The 20,857-nt window shown below is 37.7% G+C and overlaps 1 protein-coding gene across 1 annotated transcript; it reads right to left on the bottom strand.

Moving 5' to 3' along the window:
- Positions 1 to 16,474: 16,474 nt before the first annotated feature.
- On the bottom strand, positions 16,475 to 18,951 carry nanos1 (nanos homolog 1). Its single transcript, XM_006798888.3, has one exon. It carries the CDS (start codon positions 18,799 to 18,801, stop codon positions 18,121 to 18,123), a length of 681 nt encoding a protein of 226 aa, XP_006798951.1. The 5' UTR covers positions 18,802 to 18,951; the 3' UTR covers positions 16,475 to 18,120.
- Between the last annotated feature and the right edge of the window lie 1,906 nt (positions 18,952 to 20,857).

Below are 20,857 nucleotides of genomic sequence, written 5' to 3'. Positions count from 1 at the left end.
AAAACCTCATAGACGTGTAAACTTCAGTACATGTCTCTGTGGACGCACTGCAGAATGCGTCCTGGCCTGTCAGGGGGGCAGATGGACGATGTTGTTCTGGGTGGGATGAAAGAGGCGTGAAGGAGTTTCAGTCGGCCAACTGCTCAGGGTCATGTAAGGGTTGTGCTCTCCGCTTGAAAGAGAGAGGCAGGGTGACTTAAGACATCAACAACAGAATCTTAACAACCCTCCATCAAACACACACGTCCACGTGTGCACTAACACAAACATTAGCAACAAAACAAACACACTGATTGACGGAACAAGTAAAGTGTCACTGGGAAAATGTCCTTGCTGGGTATCTTGTTTTTTTTTCCTTCTTTTCTTGCTATTGGGTCTGTTTAGTACAGCAGATATCACTTGTCAGTCAAGCTATTGACGGGTCTCTGGTATCATTTAAATCATTCCTGAAACACAAATATATTAAAGAAGCTACAGCAAATGCCATTTCTATGATTCTGGAATTGTAGAATGAGATGTGAGGTCTTGATCTGTGTAACATCTTGATGTGAATCATATAAAAAACAGCCTATAAAACACTGATAGCCTACCTTTAAAGTATCAGTAATAATCAAAAGATTGTGCTACTGGAACGCCACATTATTCCTGTACTTCTGTAGTGTCAGTGTATAATACTGTGCAATACTGCTATCTTCTTATTTATTGGTGTTCTGAAAGGTATTTGATACATACCAAAACAGTTGAACATCAGTTATGCTCAGTAAGTAAACCAAAAATCTAAATAATATATTTTTTGACAGACTTAACAGGAAAATGACCTTTGTGCAATTAGCTACAATAGAACAATAGGAAATTCCTGTTTGTCCAAAAACTATGTCTATATCAGTGGAGTCGTATTTTCCAGATTTTTACAATGCACTTGGGGGTTGCAAAGGTATTATGAATCTGTTATTATGGCTACAATAACAAGAATAATATCCATACTGAAAAATCCTGCATTCTCTTAAAATGAAATGACTGCCCCCATGTTCTCTTGTTAAACAATAGCAGCACATAAAAGAAAAAAAAGCAAAGGCCAATGAACTTTTCCACTTGTTATCTGTTTAAGAATAATAACACGAACATTTTCTTCCACTCTTTGTATGATGGAGATTATACACGTCTGTAAGATATTTTTAACCCTTATTTAACCAGGAAGTAAAACTTTTAACCTAGCATGTTTTTCTATAGTTGGAGAAACTGGACCTCCCAAAGAAAACCAGTGCAATCAGAAGAGTAGTAGGGGGTTTACCTGGGTTTAAGCCTAGGCTCAAACTCTACCCACTGCAAATTTGCTCCTGTTAAGTCTTCTAAAATCCCAACTTCACGTTGCCTGTACGTGGATGACACTGTGTCAGTTAAATGCTGATTAGTTTTTTATTTATTTTTAGCCGAAACACAGAAGGTGGGGACAGTGGAGTTCACCAGGAATGGAAGAATCATAAAAGATCAAAAAGTACAGTATGAAAAGTACAGACACTGGCTGCAGTTGGTGTTTTTTGTTGTGGTTTCATGTTAGCTCTTTCTGTCTTGTAACTTTGCTCTTCTCTGTGGCCGGCTGATGAACCAACAACAAAACAGGCATGCGCTGAGCAATACACCAATTATGCCACATATTTGGGATACTGCCCCCATCTGACAACAGACAATCCATGCAGGTAGGCGGGTGAAGCTACCTACAGACTGCCAATACACTACTGTACCACTGATGAGCTATAATTTCCCCATGAGACTAAACCCCCATAATCGCATGTATATATCAAAGTGAATGTTGGAGTTAATGCTGTAGTATAAATGCTTATATTTCACAGACATTACACCTGACATTTTACGTATAGGAGCAGACTGCGTTTTTATTCCTCGGGACTATGCTGAGAAAGTGTAAACTTCTTAATAATAGTCATATATATTTTCATGGAAGCAATTTAAGTATCTATTTATTGAACAATTTACTGTTTTATTTGGTATCCCTCAAATGAACAATATTTATTCAGTACATTTTAGAACTGCATTATAGATAAATCCCATTTCAAGAAAACAGGTTTGGTAGTTTTCATAGTTTATTTTACATTTTCAGCACCACCTGCAAGACATTCACTCACTTAAACACCTGGCAGATGCCTGGTGTGACCACAACTTTCTCTTGTTGCCTATTTTACTACAAAGCTACTCAAAACTACAACTCATAACCTTTCAGACTGACATTTTATCTGCCTTCTGAAACCTGCACTCCTGCAGTTCATATGCGGAACACAATATGAAGGCTGCAAGGAGAAAGTCTCGCTGCTGTGTTGCTACACCCTCTCACCCTGACACAGAGTGGGAGATATCAATCTTTCACTAATTCCTTCAAGTGTGAAAGGGTCCTTGTGGTGTCAGCCAAAGGGGGAAGATGGTCCTGGCCAGAGGTATTGAATGAGGGGAGGGCAAAGAGGAGGATGGGAGGAGAAGGGCCCCCTCACCACAGAGACCCTTCTTTTGGGGTCCCCACCTCAACCCTGCGGCTGACACTCTTGGACGGCTGACCAGATGGCGGCAGCATTAACCCAACAAAGGCGATCTAATTAGGGGTACAATAGAGAGAAAGAGAGGGGGTGGCAGTGTCCTGATGGACGGCACGCCACAGGAACAGCCAGGCAAGCCGCCTGAGACCAAAGCAAGTCAATACCATACCTACAACCCCCAACCGTACGCACACACTCACCATTAACACACACTTGCTTACACCCCCCTGGCAGTAATATAGGAGCCTATGACTTTATTACCCCTCATTAACACAAATTAGACCACTTGAGCCTCCCTGAATGGCGATGACAAATTGAATTAAGCGTTTGGAAACAAGTCAATCCCCACCCCTGGCCAGGCTGTGACCATATTGCATTAACATTCATTGAAGGGTGTTTGTGTGTGTGTGTGTGTGTGTGTGAGCGTGTGTGTGTGCATATGTGTGTGCGAGGCTATAAAAAAGTGCTATTATTTAGAGGTAGGTGGAGTTTTAGAGGCTGTGAATGGTTAAATTCCTTTGGAAATGATATGGATCCTCTTGGCTGTGGTTTGTTAAGTCAGGCAAGTTAAGGGGAGAATAAAAAAGAAGGAAACAGATGGTTTGAATAGACAATTCAGCCAGTAAGCTAGACACATTTTATTTGGGAATTACAGCTATTTATTTAAACGAGAAGGCCAGAAAATACTAAACCTTTGAGGCAAAAGATTAATGTTGCTTTCTTTGTTTTTCTTTTTTGTGTTGACTAATTTTCATTCTGCACTATCATGTACTGGCCATTTTCATTTGACATATTGTAGCTACATCTGTTGATAACAGAAATCTTACCAGCATTTTTTCAAGAAAAGTCTAGTTTACCACTGATATTCATGTTATATGTAGCATACAGATACAATCTTTCAAAGATATAATTTTCAGTAGTAAAATCAAATTACTACATACATTTTCTTTGGTTATTGTTATTTTGACATCAATATGTGCAAATGTGCAGATCATATTTAGATGTAAGGACATAAACATGAACAATTATTTCTTAAGTGGTTGAGTTGATTATATTACGAAATCTCTTTTTATTGAATATTTAAACCAAACTTTCATTGTGTTTAGAAAGCAGATGATATATTTAACCCATCACTTCTTAAACATGTAAAGCTTTAAAGTGAAATGTTAAAGAAAAATAATGAGAGAAAAAAACAGGTCATGCATTTTTCGTTGATCATTACGTTTTCTAAAAAAATCAGGCAGTAATTTTATAATCATCTCAGTAATCAATCCTCATTAAGGAGAAAACAACAGTTCTGTGTGCAAAGGTGAACTCAAAATTCATTTAAAGATTTCACATTTTATTCATAATGAATATAAATTATACCTTTATAGTGTGGCAAAAATGGACAAAAACAATAACAGTAGATGTTTCTTAAAAGTGGTGTTACATTGTTTGCTATGATGTTTTTGTTTTTGTTTTGTTTTTTTAATTAAACTCATTTGCATTGTTGAGTCTTCTAAATATGCAGTATTAAGCTGTGATTGTTAGACAGATGACTGTGAGTGTTTTTGTGACCTTGCTTGTGTGAATGAGCAATTCTTCACTGCTCCTGTTGTTTTATTACAATTACAGACTCGTGTTCATTTCAGCAATCATTTCATTTTCCCTGCAAACATTTGTCTCTCCTAAGATTTTGCTGACACCTTGTGGCAAACACACAGATAACAGTTTTCTGTGACAACAGCATCAGACTGAGAAGTCAAAATGACTTTAAAACATGGAGTGTAGTTGTGCTAATTGAGTAATAACAGGTAAATCACACAAATTTACAACTGTTTCACTCATCAGTATGATTTAATTTATTGAGTTTTAGTTATTTAATTTGGTATTTAGTAACAACAATAAAATATATTTTAAACATATCTCTTGATACTCAACAAGTGACATGTCTGTAGATGACTACTGCTTTGTAATTTGAAATGTTTTCCAAAGTATGCAGTATACACTGAGCTCCTCTCTCTCTCACACACTCTGTGGTCCAACTTTGCTTGGTGCTCTCAGATGTCAGGATTTGGCAGGAGAACAAAATGATTCAAATCCTGGTTTATATTACAGACAGCTGTTATATTTAAAACAATCACTGATATAGATTTTAATGAGCTGCTTCTCGAACCACTGTAAGCTGTCTCTAAAAACATCACTCTTTGCCATTTCTAAGTATTTTTCCTGTTAATTCCATTAACCTTCTATATTGTTATATCACTGTGAATTCAGACTAGATACCAAAGTAGCGATCAAGACTATTTTGTTTTCTTGGACTTTCATTACTACTAATTTCACTTCTGCTGAACTTAAAGAATACAGACAAACATCTGGGAATACTCAGTGGTGTCAAGAATCTGGAATAATCAAAACATTTTGAACGTTTTTTCGTCCTCAGGTGGCTAGGAGTTTGACAGGGACTGTATATGAAAAAAGGTCCCAACAATGAAGAGAAATACACATACCCAATATACAGTATTATAACACAAAATAAAATATGTCCTATGAAATGTAGTTGCTCTAACTGTGCCCCAAATACTGCATTAGTCCAACAGTTGTACACGGTGCTGCAGCAGACTCTTTGTCTTTTTCTTTTTTTCCCGTAGACAGTAAGTTCCATTTAATTTCAATATGATCCAACACCAGATGGAGCCAGAGGTTTAGAATACAACTTGGACTTGACCTGAAAGGCCAATAACCATCTAATAAACAAACACACCTGGATCACACAGCTATAATTCTCTGATGACATAATCGCATTGAAATGGTGCTTTTATGCTATGATCTTGTGTTTTCATACAAAACAGCTGTTTTCAAGATTCATCAGAGAGATATTGTAAGCTTTGTTTCGAACAGTTTTATTACATGCACCAAGCAGCCTGCTCAAACTCAAAAAGACAAAACCATATCGAGCCAGTCTTTGTTGATTGACTTGTAAAACTCAATGCAGCTTATGAATCTGGTGAAAGCAGTGTTACTGTGAAAAAAAACACCACCTCATGATAATATTTAACAATTGAACTAAATATTTCAACAAACAAGCTTAATTCGTCTCATACACAATACAACATGCAGTGAAATGTTTTGTGTCCGAGCCGCAGACGTACCCGGGGCTTGGGTTGTTTTGTTTTTTTTTCTAGCATGGGGGTCTAGCCAGGACCCTTACTGGCTATTGGGTGGGAATTGAACTTACGACCCCCGCCCCAAAGGTGTCTCCTACTCCACTACACTATCCAGCTGCTATTTAGGATTGTGTTATACATAGAAAACTCTTGAGCAAAATATTAAATGAAGACAGCCATATGAATATCTAGACGTAGATGGAAAATGTTTGGCTGTGATCTGCAGCTGAATAGCTAAATTTAAACACCTAAATTACAATGGTACAGATGGCACATTGTGATTGGCTATTATTACCAACCAAAACTCCCCTGTGTGATTAAAATAAATGAACTAAGAATAACAATGTTGCGATGGTTTGTTTTTGTTTTCTGTATACTGAAGCCGGGTGGAGAATGCAACTATTAACAGTGCCATGGTCTGACATTTGTTTCCCTCTGGGAAAATACTTATACTGGAAATAATTAAGCTAATATATTATCTTCATAATGAATAATAACAGAACTGTACTTCATTTCTCAAAAACCAAATAATTTTGAGCACATTGAAATGCTTAGTAGGTCAAGTTACAGTTTGTATCCATGGCTCAATCCATTATTGTTTGGAAACTGTACACTACCACATTTTTTATATAAATAATCCAAGAGGATGAAAAATAATTTTACAAAATAACATATTTTTAAAATATGAGTGTTGTTTTTAATACTTGGGATGAAAATTATTTGTATTCAGTGACTGCCTGAAGTCTGGAACCCAAATACTGCATTAAGGTGCTTTGTCACACTTCTCCTGCAGCAGGTTCCCTGGTTTGTTTGTTTACTCTTTGCCTGTAGTTTTGTATTTAGTAAAGGAATAGAAACTATACTGTTTTGGCTGAGATCATGTGATTTACCTGGTCATTGAAAACATCCAATTTCTTTACTCTTGGGATGCGTTTGCAGTGTGCTTTGGATCTTTATCTATTTGTACCATTAATTGCTGTCCAGTTAGTTTTGTAGCATTCAGCTGGATGATCTGAGGAGAGAGCATGGCCCTGCACACTTAGAATCCCTCCTTCTACTTCTATCAGCAGTTACATCATCAATAAACACTAGTGACTCAGTTCCACTGGCAGCTATACACGTCGATGCCATAACACATGACCTCAGCGTGTTTGACAAATGATGTGGTATACTTCTTTGGACATATGAAACTTGGATTATCTTGTGCCAGAGTGATGGTAAGAGTAAAGCACAGAGATGTAAAGGAACAAGTCATGGTCCAAACTGTGCAGGCTCTGGCAAAGTCTAATCTGGCCTTTCTGTTCTTGATTGTAACCAACTTGATTGTAAATGGTAAATGGCCTGTATTTGTATAGCGCTTTTACTAGTCCCGCCTAGGGACCCCAAAGCGCTTTTACACGTCCAGTCATCCACCCATTCACTCTCACATTCACACACTGGTGGAGGCAAGCTACAGTTGTAGCCACAGCTGCCCTGGTGCAGACTGACAGAAGCGAGGCTGCCATATCGCGCCATCGGCCCTTCTGGCCAACACCAGTAGGCGGTGGGTGAAGTGTCTTGCCCAAGGACACAACGACCGAGACTGTCCGAGCCGGGGCTCGAACCGGCAACCTTCCGATTACAAGGCGAACTCCCAACTCTTGAGCCACGATCGCGATTGTAACCAGTGGTTTATCTGTAGTTCTACTCATGAAGGTGTCTCTTGATTCTAGTCCTTGATATATATATATATATATATATATATATATATATATATATATATATATATATATATATATATATATATATATATATATATATATATATATATATATATATATATATATATATATATATAGTTTTTACAGAATGTACTAGATTGTTGAATTTGACCACTCTTGAAGCTTTTGCTATCTCACTGAGAGGTTAATTTTAGTTTTGCAGCCTGGTCATAACCTCCTTCGCCTGTATCAGCATCTCTTTGTCCTCATATTGAGTTCCAGCTGACCTTTGACCCTTTGGTTATAAAATATCATCACTTCATTATTTTGTTTACTTAGACAACTGTGTGAAAATGAGTCATGACTTATTTCTTATGTTGTTGTCAAAAACATGTTGGGTTAGTGTACAGAATGTTTTGACATTTAATGTTTCATTACTAAAATGCATCTTTAATTCCAAGGAAGGTTTGTGCTAAATTTGAAGGAATGCTATTAATGACTACTAGTGTTTTGCATAATGATTTTTACTGTCACATGACAAGCATATTATATGTTACTTTACATGTACAGCAAATTCTTCTGTCAAACAATATTCTCAGATTATTCTTTTATTTACATTGTTCTCATATTGTCAGTAAGTTAAGATATGTACAGTAATGCAACAGAGAGCGTGTTCATGAGTGTTCATGACTTTATGCTGTGATGTCTCTGGTGCTCTAACTTAGAAATCTTTGTTTCCACCAAATGAGGTACCACATTCTTACAATGTTTTTATAGTGCTATTTCCACCAGTGATCATCAACTCTCTGCAGAAAATGAATATTATGATTATCTGGATGTGTGGCATTGATCAGCTCATGGTTGAAAATATTCACCAGCCATTTCTCCTGTGACTTAGTAATATCACAATGAAAAAGGTTGACACTGAAATGTACTCTCATTTGGTTTGTGTGTGTGTGTGTGTGGGGGGGGGGGGGGGGGGGGGGGGTAGTGAGCAATATCTCTACTGAAAACTGATGCGTTTGAATGAGTGACTGATGAGTTTGAAAACTGATGCCACCAAACTTGTAATTTCCCTGTAAAATCCACATTAAGTTCTTTCAAAATAACTTCCAGATTTATCTTTGATCCTAAAACATTCAGAACGTTTCCCTGAACCCAGCTGCTCTAAAGGAGAACATCAAGCCACATGTGTATGTCTTCAATAACTTTATCTAAAGAAGCTGTAGCACACAATGTTTGCTTTCAGGGAACTCACGAGGCTTGAGCTTCACAAATGCACCACCCCTTCCAGCCTTCAGGTTGTGTTGTTTCTTCGAAATCCAGCTCTCTGGCTGAATTGTAGAAGTCTTGTTTGACTTTATATTTGCCTGGTATCCACCTGGAAGTGGTACAAAAGCACAGTTGTGCAGGAAGCTTCTGCAATTTCCTCCCTCTTGCGTCACAAACGCATTACTGTGCCTCTCACCCAAACCACAACCACATGGGACGCAGTGCAGCACTGGAATTTTCCCACTGACAAAAACACATTAACTGTGTAGGGCCATGGGCTGACTGGGCCAAATGGTTGCTGTGATCACTTCAATGAATTAGGCCCTTTTTTTATTACTGTCACTTTATTACCTATATTTAATTCGGATTATCTCCAGAGGTATTTATGTTTTTTATATTTTTGTTGGTTTTTCTTGTTATCATCTATTTGGAAATTTGGAGTCAGAATCTGATAATGATTCTGTACACTGATTTTAGATAACTCCTCCAATTTGTTGCAAAATCCATGATTTGGATTTTTTAAATATGTAGATAAGGTCCATAATAGATCATCCATCCAAAAAAAATTATTTTAATTCTGTGCATTTACCCATTACCCCGCAGCTTTCTCACTGACTCACAGCTGGGTCATCTTTGGTTTCAGGTATCACAGTAGTTCTACAGTGCATACTGCATCATGTGACTTCCCAGCAAAGCTGCAACTTCAGAGAAATACAGCGCCCATTTTCCCAGGATACAGATTTACATTTTGATCAAACCTCAAGTAAATTCAGTTCAGTTCAGTTCAAGTTTATTAGTCTCAAATCACAACAGCTGTCACCTGAAGGCGTTTTATGCTGCAAGGTTAAGACCCTACTGTAATTTGGAGAAAACCCCAACAATGAGACGATTCCCCATGAGCAAACGCTTTGTGCTGGCAGGACAGGGAAAGAGGTGGAAGGGGAGAGAGAAAAGGAAGGGGAGAGTGTAGGAAGACATAACAAAATACAACCCAGGGAAGAGACAAAATTTAAGGATATGTTGCATTAGTATGGTAAAAGGACTGGTTCTTATATAGCGCTTCTACTCTGAGCACTCTTGTTTCATTCACCCATTTACACAAGCACTTCTTTCTATGCAAGTGCTTTCTATATAACATTCACACACATATTCACACACATTTATACTCCGATGGATGCATTGGAGAGCAACTTGGGGTTAATATCTTACCCAAGGATAAGATACCCTTACTCCTTGGCATGGAGACAGATGGGGATCAAACCACCAACCTTGCGATTAGTAGTTGAGCTGTGCTACCTCCTGAACTACAGCCAGTATAGAAACAGATGGGGTGTGAAAAAGGTGAGTAGAAAATAAGTGTTCAGTGTGTCAAAAGGTATAACAGGAAGTCCCGCAGCAATCTGACAGTGGAGGTTATTGCATAGGGTTCAGAGGGCTTTGCAGTTGTGTTGTAGGTTTCAAAGTAGATTTCCTGTTCAAGTATAAATTGAGGAAAAGGGAAAGTTTACAGTCACCTGATCCAGTCTGAACTATAAACTTTATGAAAAAGAAGAGCTTTTAGTCTAAACTAGAGAGAGCATCTGTCTCCTGAATCCAAACTGGGAGCAGAAGAGGGACCTGACAGCGAAAGGCTCTGCCTCCCATTCTACTTTAAGAAATTCTATGAACCACAAGTAAGCCATCAGTTTGAAAGTTAAGGTGATGGTATATAGGGCCCGATTATTCAAGACTTTATATTTGAGGAGAAGGAGTTCAATTCTAGATGTAGAGGCTGAGCCTACGCTTGAAGCTACTGAGGTGTTTGTTAACGGGGGTGACGCGATGTCACTGGTATGCATGAATTAATTAAACAGTCCAATGACTCCAGTAGTACTTATCTTGTTTGATTGTTATTACAATTTTTAACATAACAGCGCAGTGGTCACAAACGGTTTGCCTTCTTGCGATTAATAACACACCTGATGCTGATTATGTGCATCTATACCTTTACATGAACCAACCATACGAAAACAGAAAAAGGTGACCTCTGGAGGCAACATAAGGTATTAACCCAAAAATGGCTCCTACACTAGATTGAACAGGGAACCAGTGAAGAGAAGCCATTTTAAGAAATATAGGACCTCTCTTTCTCTTCTCTGTTAAAATTCTCACTGCAGCACTTTGGATTAACTGAACTTTTTTTTTCAGATAGATGTTGTTTGGTTCCACCTACAGAGAAATTAATCTTGCAAGTTTCCCTAAAACCTATAGCAGCATTTTCATCACTTTCAACCAGAAACGATATGAAATGAGTGGAGAACAGACCGCCCTCTGGCAGTTTTAATTCACTGCATTATTAAATAAAAGAAGATAGAAAACGGATCAATTTACCACTTGGACGATGATCAATGCAGCAACACAATCGCATAAAAACAACCCTGGGCCATTTTTAATGATCATTTTGTCAACACGAATTAAATAGATATGAATGAAGACAAATTGCATTGCATAAAAGAACCTTTTTTCTTTCTCGAACTTCACTTTGAGCACTTGAGCACTAGCCAAACTGTGCAGTATCTGCAAATAGTATGTACAGTAGGATTTTTACGATGCAGAAATCGACTTTTTTTTTAAAGTAAAGACAGCTATTGAGTGCTTTCATGTGACTTACAACAGTCATAATGGTCTCATATGTTATCACTTGTTTTCAGATAAGTCTAGTAAATAGTATTAATTTTCCATTAAGGTATATCTACAATGAAAGGCAGTCAACTTCTTGAAAAGTACTTTGAAACTGTCCTTAACTTCTATTTTACACTAAAATAAAGAAGTATGTGATAGATACACGCATTCATTAAACATTTACGTTACACTTGGCCAGCAAAAACTCAGATTTATCTGTGACACATCCCCCCATGTCTCTGAAGTATTAAAGCTGACAAGTTTTGGAGTACTAGCATTTCCAATGGCATGTCAGAGTGCAAATGGTAGAAAGCATATTAATTAATTGTCCCTGGCCAGTTTGAGTATCATATTCTATTTTTAGCAGATTTTAAAGCACATTTTTTCATTTAGGCAATGCACCAAATTAAACACTGACAAATGCACTTTAGTGGTTTGCAGTGCTTTAGCAAACAGATTTTGAAAGCATTGTAATCATATACTTACAGCAAGGTTCTAATCCACTGACAACAGTTATAGTGCAAAAAGAGATAAAGCATATGACCGAAGACTGAAATCGTCGCACCTTGCACTCACCAGGTTAATTTTATATATATTGAAGGAATCCATTTCCTTTATTTTATTTTTGAGGTTTATTTTTATTTTTAGGTTCATTTGGTATTTTTTTCTGGTTTCATTTAGATCTGTCTCTAAATGCAATTTTCAATCTTTTGATTATAATATTCAACATTAAAGGGCACCAAATATCCAATAGGCAATAATATGAAGGATAAAGATGGTATCCTCTTTTACCTCACTCTATGGAATGACTTTCACGCTTGGCTGCTGTCCAATTTTATCTCCAGGAGTTGCTAGGCGACAGGATCATCCTCATTGCAAGGGTATTCTGGAAAACGATGGAACCAATAAATGAATTATCTGTAACTTATTATCTGACTTCAACATTGCTATCACATGGGTCAGCGACATCAAAACATGCTATGTAAATGGACAATTTTAGTATAGCAACATTAGTGCACAGTAAGTCTGTTTAATCAGAAAGTAGTCTGTGCAGCCACCTTGATGTTGTGTTGTCTGAATTAACACATTGTTTAAGTCACATTAAGACCAACTGAAGAGTATTAGCTTAGTTTATATCAGCTGCTAAAATGTTATAACTTGGTGACAAGTACTCCGAGATACCACCAGAGTCATATCTGCTTCCTTGTTTCTTTATTCAGTCAAGTCCTTCCCTAAAAGATCTTTAATGTCTTTAATCTCATCAGAAACCTAATTTGTCTTTCATTGGTTTGCTTACTAACATTTTATCAATTGTGTATTTAGTGCTGACTGCAAATGCAATTTGGTCAAATTTTACTTCATTTATCAGATTATTTAATTTTATAGAGAAAGTAGTTATTGATGAGAAGAGGAGGATTTCTGCAGTCCAGTGTTAAACAGGCAGCCTAACTAAACTCAAACACAAATGTGCCATGTATGTGACTTGAACAACTACAGACCACTTCAAAGACATTTAATTGGCACTACAAACTTCCCACTGAAACCTGCTGACCTGAATTCAATGATTCAGAAGTGGTATAATGACAGCACTGAGGCAGCACTACACCAGAGAACAAATAACAAAACACTATTAAGCCACTGCAATCTAGATAAATCCCACCAAAAGAAAATAATAAAAAAAAGAATCCTCTGGTAGGAGAAAAACATGACTATTGTTTGAATCTTTTGAAAAGGTTTTTCTCAGATACTTAATTGATAAGGTATGACAGCATGTTTGCTCCTTCTGACACATTAAGTAGCTTTGATTATCTCCTCTGATAGAGGGCTTAGTGGGATGCATTTAATATTGGAACAGTTTAAAAGATACTCCTACACTGCTGCAGTCTATAACTGCAATGTGAGGAATGAATGGTAGCAGATATTATTTGAAGTCTGGATGTCATTTATTAGTCAGTCAGCCCAAAAGCAAATATCTAAATACCACCACTTTATCATAAGCAGACAGGAAAATACTTGTTTCAAAAGCCAACCATTTTTTAAAATACAGCACACTCTTAAAAAATGCACATTGCCTGAATAAATAATAGTATTATTTATTGTTCTTTTGTTCTGCAGATCCATGCACCAGAGACTTAGAGGATTATTTCAACTGACAGTACATCTGCACCCGTGAAACAGCCACTGAGCTGTAAGCTGATCATGCTGAGAAAGAAACTTAATAACCTGTCCACCTCACTTAAACAGCAATGAGTTTTGATTTTAGATAAATCCTTTGTGAAATTTTAATTACAGCATCAAAGCTGTAATCGGCCCTTCAGTGGGACAGAGCTGGAATGAAGTCCAGTGAATAGCCACTGTCGAGATGTTGACAGTGAGTTCACCAACACCATGCATGTCATTATGATTTTTCCACATCAGCAGCTTTAAAGAACACCGAATATAGAAAAAGTGTCACAAAAAAAGGTATGAATATTTTTGTAATACCCTTTATCACCACATGAGGTGGCACTGTGTTAAAAAAAATACACAATTTACAATTTATTTTAAGGATCTTGTTTCCAGTTTTAAAATCAAAGCCGCATCAAATCACTAATAAACCATTAAATATAAAGGCTAAAGGTGTTTTCTTTACCTCAATGTATGGAATGACTTTCATGCTCAACTGCTGTTCAATTTTATCTCCATGAGTTGCTAGGCAACAGGAGCATCCTTGTTGCCTTGTACCCATAAACGGATTCTCTAGATCTGTAACTTATTATTCCACATTGTTGTGATATGGGTCAACGAAAGAGAAGACTGCTATGCAAATGGGCCATCAGGCCATTTAGCCGTGACATCTGAGTGTTTGCTTTGTCCTGCCTGGAGAAGCACATATGCTGCCTTGCCCCTGAAAAATTAGTGAGTGGGTATGCGAGCAAAGGTCTTACATTATAATGCCATTTTTTCAGTTGGTCTTATTAGAAAATAATACATCAAATAAAATTTTAAGAGAAATCTTAAGATTCTAATTTCTAAAAAATAAAAAATACACTAATTTACAATGGCAAAATGAATTCATTTTATAATTTATTATTTACTTATTTACTCTTCATTTAATTTATTATATACTTCTGAGTAATTGAAATTATGTTAAAATGGATCACTGTTTTGCCCTGCAAAACACTAGCAACCTGTCCAGAGTGTAAATTGTCTTTTGCCCAGTAAAAGCTGGATATGGTTCATGACATGTCACATGTCATCATGACATGTCCGGGACTTACAATTGCCTAGAGTGCATGAGAAAATCTAATATTTGACACTTCAAGTCAAAACAAAACCACATCTATCTAGATCAGGCTCCAAGCAGGGTCAGTTGTGCCATACATAAATAATTTTCATTAAAAACTGAAAATTGTCATTTTCATAATATACAAAATCTATATATCAGTGCTCATTATTAAAATGTTATCTGCATCATTAACACGAAGGCAGCTGCAGGTAAGAAATAAAAATGGCACAAACCTAAACACTGATAATACTAGATAAAGTCACTTCTGTCTTAGGTGCAACTACTGGATTGCCTACAGACATTTTTTTTTTGTGCACTGAATGCTGAAGGTTGTATCTCATTCCATCTAAGAGGACTTAGATGGTACATCAGACTAAGAAGTGTTGGGAACCACTAATCTCCTGTAACTACATCTCTTTTAACAGGAGACCTTCTATGTAGCGACCATGATGAGAAGCAATGTGAGTTAATGACTCTTCTAAATCACATTAACAGCAAAGACAAACTACTGCTGCAGAGCATTAGCTAAATCTTCATCACATGCCAGAGGGGATCCAGTCGCCTCATTCTCAGTGAATGGTACTCTAAGTCAGCACCTGCAAAATATCTTTGCCTTTTATATAAAACATTTCTCTCACTCATCTTTCATATTTAAACAAAGAATATGTAGTCACTGGCCAGATGTTGCTGTTTCACATCTGATCACTATATTCCATAACCCACCCCACCAAAAAAAACAGCCAACTAAGGTGAATTATATGATCATGAAAGATACATATCTCATAAATGGTGGAACTAACTAGATTATATGGGCCCTCTCTGCAGAGCAGCTAATGGAAGCTGCAGTGTAGTGGAAATAAGACCTGTTAGCTTACTGTGTTTGCCTGAAATGCTAGCCCGCCAGGCTTTTTCACCACTGTTCTCACTGAGATAAATCCCTGTTGCACTTAGTAGTCATCCATTTTTAATGCCACAGCCTCAGCTGGAGATACATAAAGACAGAGGAGGAGAAGACAGAGGAGGGAAAGCAGGGACGGGGGGGAGGGAGGAACTGCCAAGAAGTGGCTGACACCAGACGAATGCTTCAGGCTAATATATGTTTGTATGCTTAGCATCAGCAGCAATTAAGAGTGTCTAAGGTTGTTTGGCTGGTGAGACAGACAAAAGACAGTAGGGCGATTCATGAAGTCATCATGATTTTAGTACATTTCCATAATTTATAGAACATCTGTAACAAACCAAGCTGCTGGAGTAAATCAAAAGCACTCACAGCTGCACAACTGTGTACAGCCATGATTTTTTTTTTTCCAACAAACAAGAAGCAAGGCAGCAAGGCTTCCTGCCTGTTTTTGAGCCACATAATATGTCTGCAGCAGCCATTCCACAGATGGCAAGCAGAGAAGGCTGGGAGGGCCAGCTATTCAATCCACTTCAGCACAAACATGATCTGTTTGAATGGTGAGGCATAAGCCAAGACATTCTTGTGTGGGAAGACCTCCCTAAACAACTGTGAGCAACCCATGGCAGTGTGTTTGCCTTTCAGAAACAAATCTTTAAGATATGAGAGCAACAGATCGGTCTGAATTCATCCAAAAAGCAAAGGTTAAGTGTGGTAAAATGCAAAGTAGTAAATGTAACATAAGCAGGGCGTATGTGATCCACACACAGGCTCTGTGTTAACTCATGAGTGAGACAGTCAGCTAGCTGGCCAATTAGGCCAAGCAAAGCCATTTCTTTGTTTCTAGTCGACCCCCTCCACCCCCCACCCCCCGCTTGATTTAATGTAGTTTAGGAATCACTAAATCAGTAATCTGAGACTTAAACAAAAACCTTTGTGTTTAGAAAAGGGTAAACCAATTAGAGAACACAACCACATAGGTCCAAATATTTCATACGTTTTTATTTCTCTAGTGTATTTATATGTTGTTATTCTGCACAGCAGCATACAGGAAATTGTGGTAAAATATAAATAACAAAGTTCAACAGTGTTTCTTTTTCTCTTATTCATTTAATCCAAAAAACCTCTGTTAAAAGTGGCAAATTTTGTCAGCTTTTTTTCAATATCCGCTCTCTTGCACACTCTCAAGAATGCAACATTGAACAACTAAACTTTAAAAAGTATGGGTATATCACTATTTACAGACAGTCTCACCTTTTGGTGAGCAATGCTATAGCTTCTTGGAAACTTACTTCCATTATGTTAAATGCAACAAAATGAAAATACAATTATGTTATACAAAGATCAAAAATACCTATCAAAACCCTTATTATAAATGGCAGCACTATATCAATAAACTGCTGTTGACATTTTTACGTGTAAGTACAAAATCCTGTTGAGGTAGCGCCCTCTGAAGTCACTTGTAATGTTAAAATACTGAATAAACATCACTTTATAGACAATACAGCAAATCTTTCTCTTTTTTTTTTCTTCAATTCAATTGTATTCCTTTGGTAAACAAAACTGTCAGAAATGTGCAGTCCTGCAAGTGACACTTTCAATCATACATTCACAACATTTTTGCATCTTTTTTGGGATTCTTCAGAAATGTAATAATGGGATAACATGTTGTTTGCGAACATTCATTTGCCATTTTCTTCACCCCGACACAGAATGAAAGGTAAATGGGACTTACTCGGTTTCATAATGCAAAGCAGACATGCTTATGAGACTCTGTGGTGAATACATTGTGAGGGCAAACCAAACCAAAAACACCATAAAGAACGAGAGAACTGACAGAGAAAAGAAATCCAGTGTGTCACCCTTATTTGGGAATGTAAACATAAAACATATTGAATAATATTTCTCATTAAATGTAAAATCGGGTAACTGTCTCATCACACATGATTAGAACAGAGGTTTGGCTTTACAACAACTGATTAGAACGTTCCCCAGAGAATATGAGCCCTAAACAGAGGCCACATTGTCTTTTTTTTCCTTCTTTTTCTTCCTGCCTTGCAGATTGAATGTCAACTTTTACAGCAAGTTGGAAAATATGTTGTGGAGTTTTTAGGCAGGCAGATGGGATCAAAGAGTTCCTCCTCCAGTCAGACTCACACAAGTATTCACTAATGACACATTCTTGAGCTTCTTTAATGGCAAACATAACTTTGGTTTCTAAGACGTGAAAGAAAATCGAGGCAAGCTTAGCTCACCATACAAAAATACTTGGTAGAAAAAGGCTATGACATTCATCCCCTTTGCCAATGTCAGTGTGTTCCCTACATGACCAAAATACTTTTTATTTATTTTTTTGTATTTATTCACACTTTGTGATTATTGATACATATGTGTATGTATACCCACACTCAAAATAACTACAGACTATAAAGAAAAATAAATCCGATGTATAAAGCATAAAATTATTCTATGTGGATAAAGGAACTATAAAAATATAAGAGATCTTAAGAGAAACAAAAAAGATAAAATCAATATGTTTATGAAACTGGGATAAAGGCTAGAGCCGAAATCAAAACAGTCATCTGGAAATTGTTCAGTGCAATTTATTTTACTTTATAGTCTTGTTTGTTTAAAATATTTTCATCCTCTTACCACCCACAGCCCTCCCACCCTTTAATGGTCGCTGGGATGGCTGGTCTTTTGACAGTGGACAATATTTTATCGTATGAGCATTGTCCCCGTTGGCACTGCAAAGGGGGCAGGTATAAGCCCTCAGAATCGGGCACACAACCCTGCCGTCCGGAGTCTTCAGGACGTGGGAGCCGTACACCTCCTCGGGCGCTCCGTTATTTCGGCAGAAGACGCAGATTTTCGGCTCCTGTTTGGTTCTGGAAGCGGGTTTGCGCATCTTCTTCTCCATGCCGAACATATCGAACCCAGTGAAGTTCCCACCAAAACCCACCTCCCGCTCCGGCAGCTGGACGCCGAGCTGATTTTGGAAGGGGCTCAGTATCGAGAAACGCTCTTTCAAGTCCAGGATGGAAGCTGGTGGGGGGCTCCCGGACGGGCAGCAACAATCCAGGTGCCCGCTTTCTCCAACGGCACCCGCGAGTATGCACGGACACGCCGGGGAATCGTCCAAGCCCAGAGTCGCTTTCAGGGACTCGGTGATGGAGTTGGGATTTTGGGGCATGCTGAGCTTGTTATTCTTCGTAACCAAAGTCGTCAGCCCAAGATAGTCGTTCCAGAAATTAAAAGTATAGTCATATGGGCTGCGCGCATTCAGATAGTTCTGATTGAGAAAATCCATGGCCACTTCTGCTCCTTCGCTTGCCGTAAAAAGGCGAAACAGACAGCGTAATCCGTAAAGTCTTTATAGCCAGAGTTCTCTTCCAGGTATGGTTCATGTACAGCGATGTGGTCTCCAGTGTTCCTGTTATGTTTGAGCGTCCTGCAAACAGGCTTTCTTGTTATAAGTACTAAGAGGGCGGGGCGCTCTCCCTTGAAAACCAAGTTCCTGATCAGGTCGAAAGCAAGCTCGCTGTCTTCAAAGCTACAGTTAGACAGATTTGTTTTCATGCAGGCTGGCGCTTTCTCTTCTATCAATCATTATTCTGCAATTAAGGCATTCGGCAACTTTCATTAAAAATAGCTTGTTAATACTTAATGATTTGAACAAGTGCGCAAAGAAAATATTTCGTGCACAAAGCCTTACTGTAGGTAATTACATCATTTCAGCGCCAGTACTAATCAATTACGACTCGGAGTTTCGTTCCCCTTCGTACTAAACATTACAATCCCGCGTGTTTTGTTGATCAGTATCGTTAATCAGTTTGTATGAATACCATCAACGCCAACTCGGCTTTTCACACAACTTAACCCATTGTGAGCCAAGAGCATGGGCCCTTTGTTTCTTCCAGAAGCCATCCTCCTACAGTCCATGGGAGAAATAACCTAGGCTGATGCATGCTATGTTAAAACTGAATCAATATGAGGGAAGCCTAACCGACTCCCATGTTTTCACATTGTCAGGTTTTACAGTTCCAGGACAAACTCACATGCAGTGGTTGATTTAAAATCATTTGATGAGTGGTTCATAATAATCCTATATTTTGTGTTTTTCGTCACTAAAGTATTTTCTACTTGCTCACAACCCTTTCTATCTGATAACATGGTTTGGCAGAGGGGGAATGTATTATCCTAACAGTTTGTATGTTGTATAAATAGAAAATAAGTTCTGCAGAAAATGTCTAACCTCCAGATCAAAACCAGTTTACTTGCAAGATTTTAAGATGGAAAAAAAATGTTTAGTAGATTAAAAAGAATCTTTTGTTGCTCCACGAAAACAACACATCATTTCACAGTCATGCTGTAAACACAACATGCAAACCAGTTTATCAACAGGGGGCAGCATCATGCAATTGCAGGTCAGTTCATATGAACCAAAAGACCTTTTGCTCCCTACTTCTCTGCCCGGTATGAATGACAGTACCAAACAAATACTATAATGATGGCTACTGGCTGGAAAATGACAGTCACCAATTATCTTTCACTAAATCCAGATGCATTCATGTAGTCTGAATCCAGTGAGGCAGCTGTGGTTATGTTCAGAGAGCAACTAAACAATTGCACAACTAAACAATTTGGTCAGTTTGGGGGATTTTTTTACATTTATTTTTTTCATTTAGCCAAATAAAGCACATTACTTAGATGTTGGTTTATGAATGACCTGTGGAACAAATGTGACAATATATATGGCAAATGTTATTCTGAAAATGTTATTTATGTTGTATCATTTTTTATCAATTTACCAAAGTTGTCATTATTATTATTGGTAGTAGTAGTGTTGTTATGTTTAAAGGTAGTTTAATTAAGCCATTTATTCAAGCTTTCAATTGGCCAATGCTGTGTAGAATTCATATTGGAAATAATAATGAACTTTGAAGAAGGCAATTGTCTGAGTGGTACATAAAATACAGACATTAACATTATAACAGCGGTATTACTTTCCAAGAGAACAGTGGTTCCCAAAAGCATTTCCTTGTGTTTTTTTCCTGCTTGTTTTACTTTAACCACAAAAAGAATTTTTGTTCTTTTAACCCCAAAAATTCAAATGGCGTCACCTGCAGAGAGGTAAAGACAGAAGTATATGAAAGACCAAACCAATGGGTAACCATGAGGTAACTCACTGATGCGTGAACACCCGTTTTGAAGCTTTGACATTAACATTTCAGCCATTACGACCATCATGGATTTTTGAAGCCTCAAATGAGGGTCGAATGCTAAGTTGTGTGTATGAATACTGCATGGGTGCATCATCCATACAGAGATACCTGCCACAGTAGTTGTAACATCTATTGTAACAT

The sequence above is a fragment of the Neolamprologus brichardi genome, chromosome 2, assembly GCF_056152115.1.
Source record: "Neolamprologus brichardi isolate AB-2024 chromosome 2, ASM5615211v1, whole genome shotgun sequence".
Taxonomy (NCBI): domain Eukaryota; kingdom Metazoa; phylum Chordata; class Actinopteri; order Cichliformes; family Cichlidae; genus Neolamprologus; species Neolamprologus brichardi.
This window is presented reverse-complemented; position numbering and strand designations above follow the sequence as displayed.

Coding starts and splice junctions, on each gene's coding strand:
- nanos1 (XM_006798888.3), bottom strand. CDS start 18,801: ATGGATTTTCTCAATCAGAACTATCTGAATGCGCGCAGCCCATATGAC.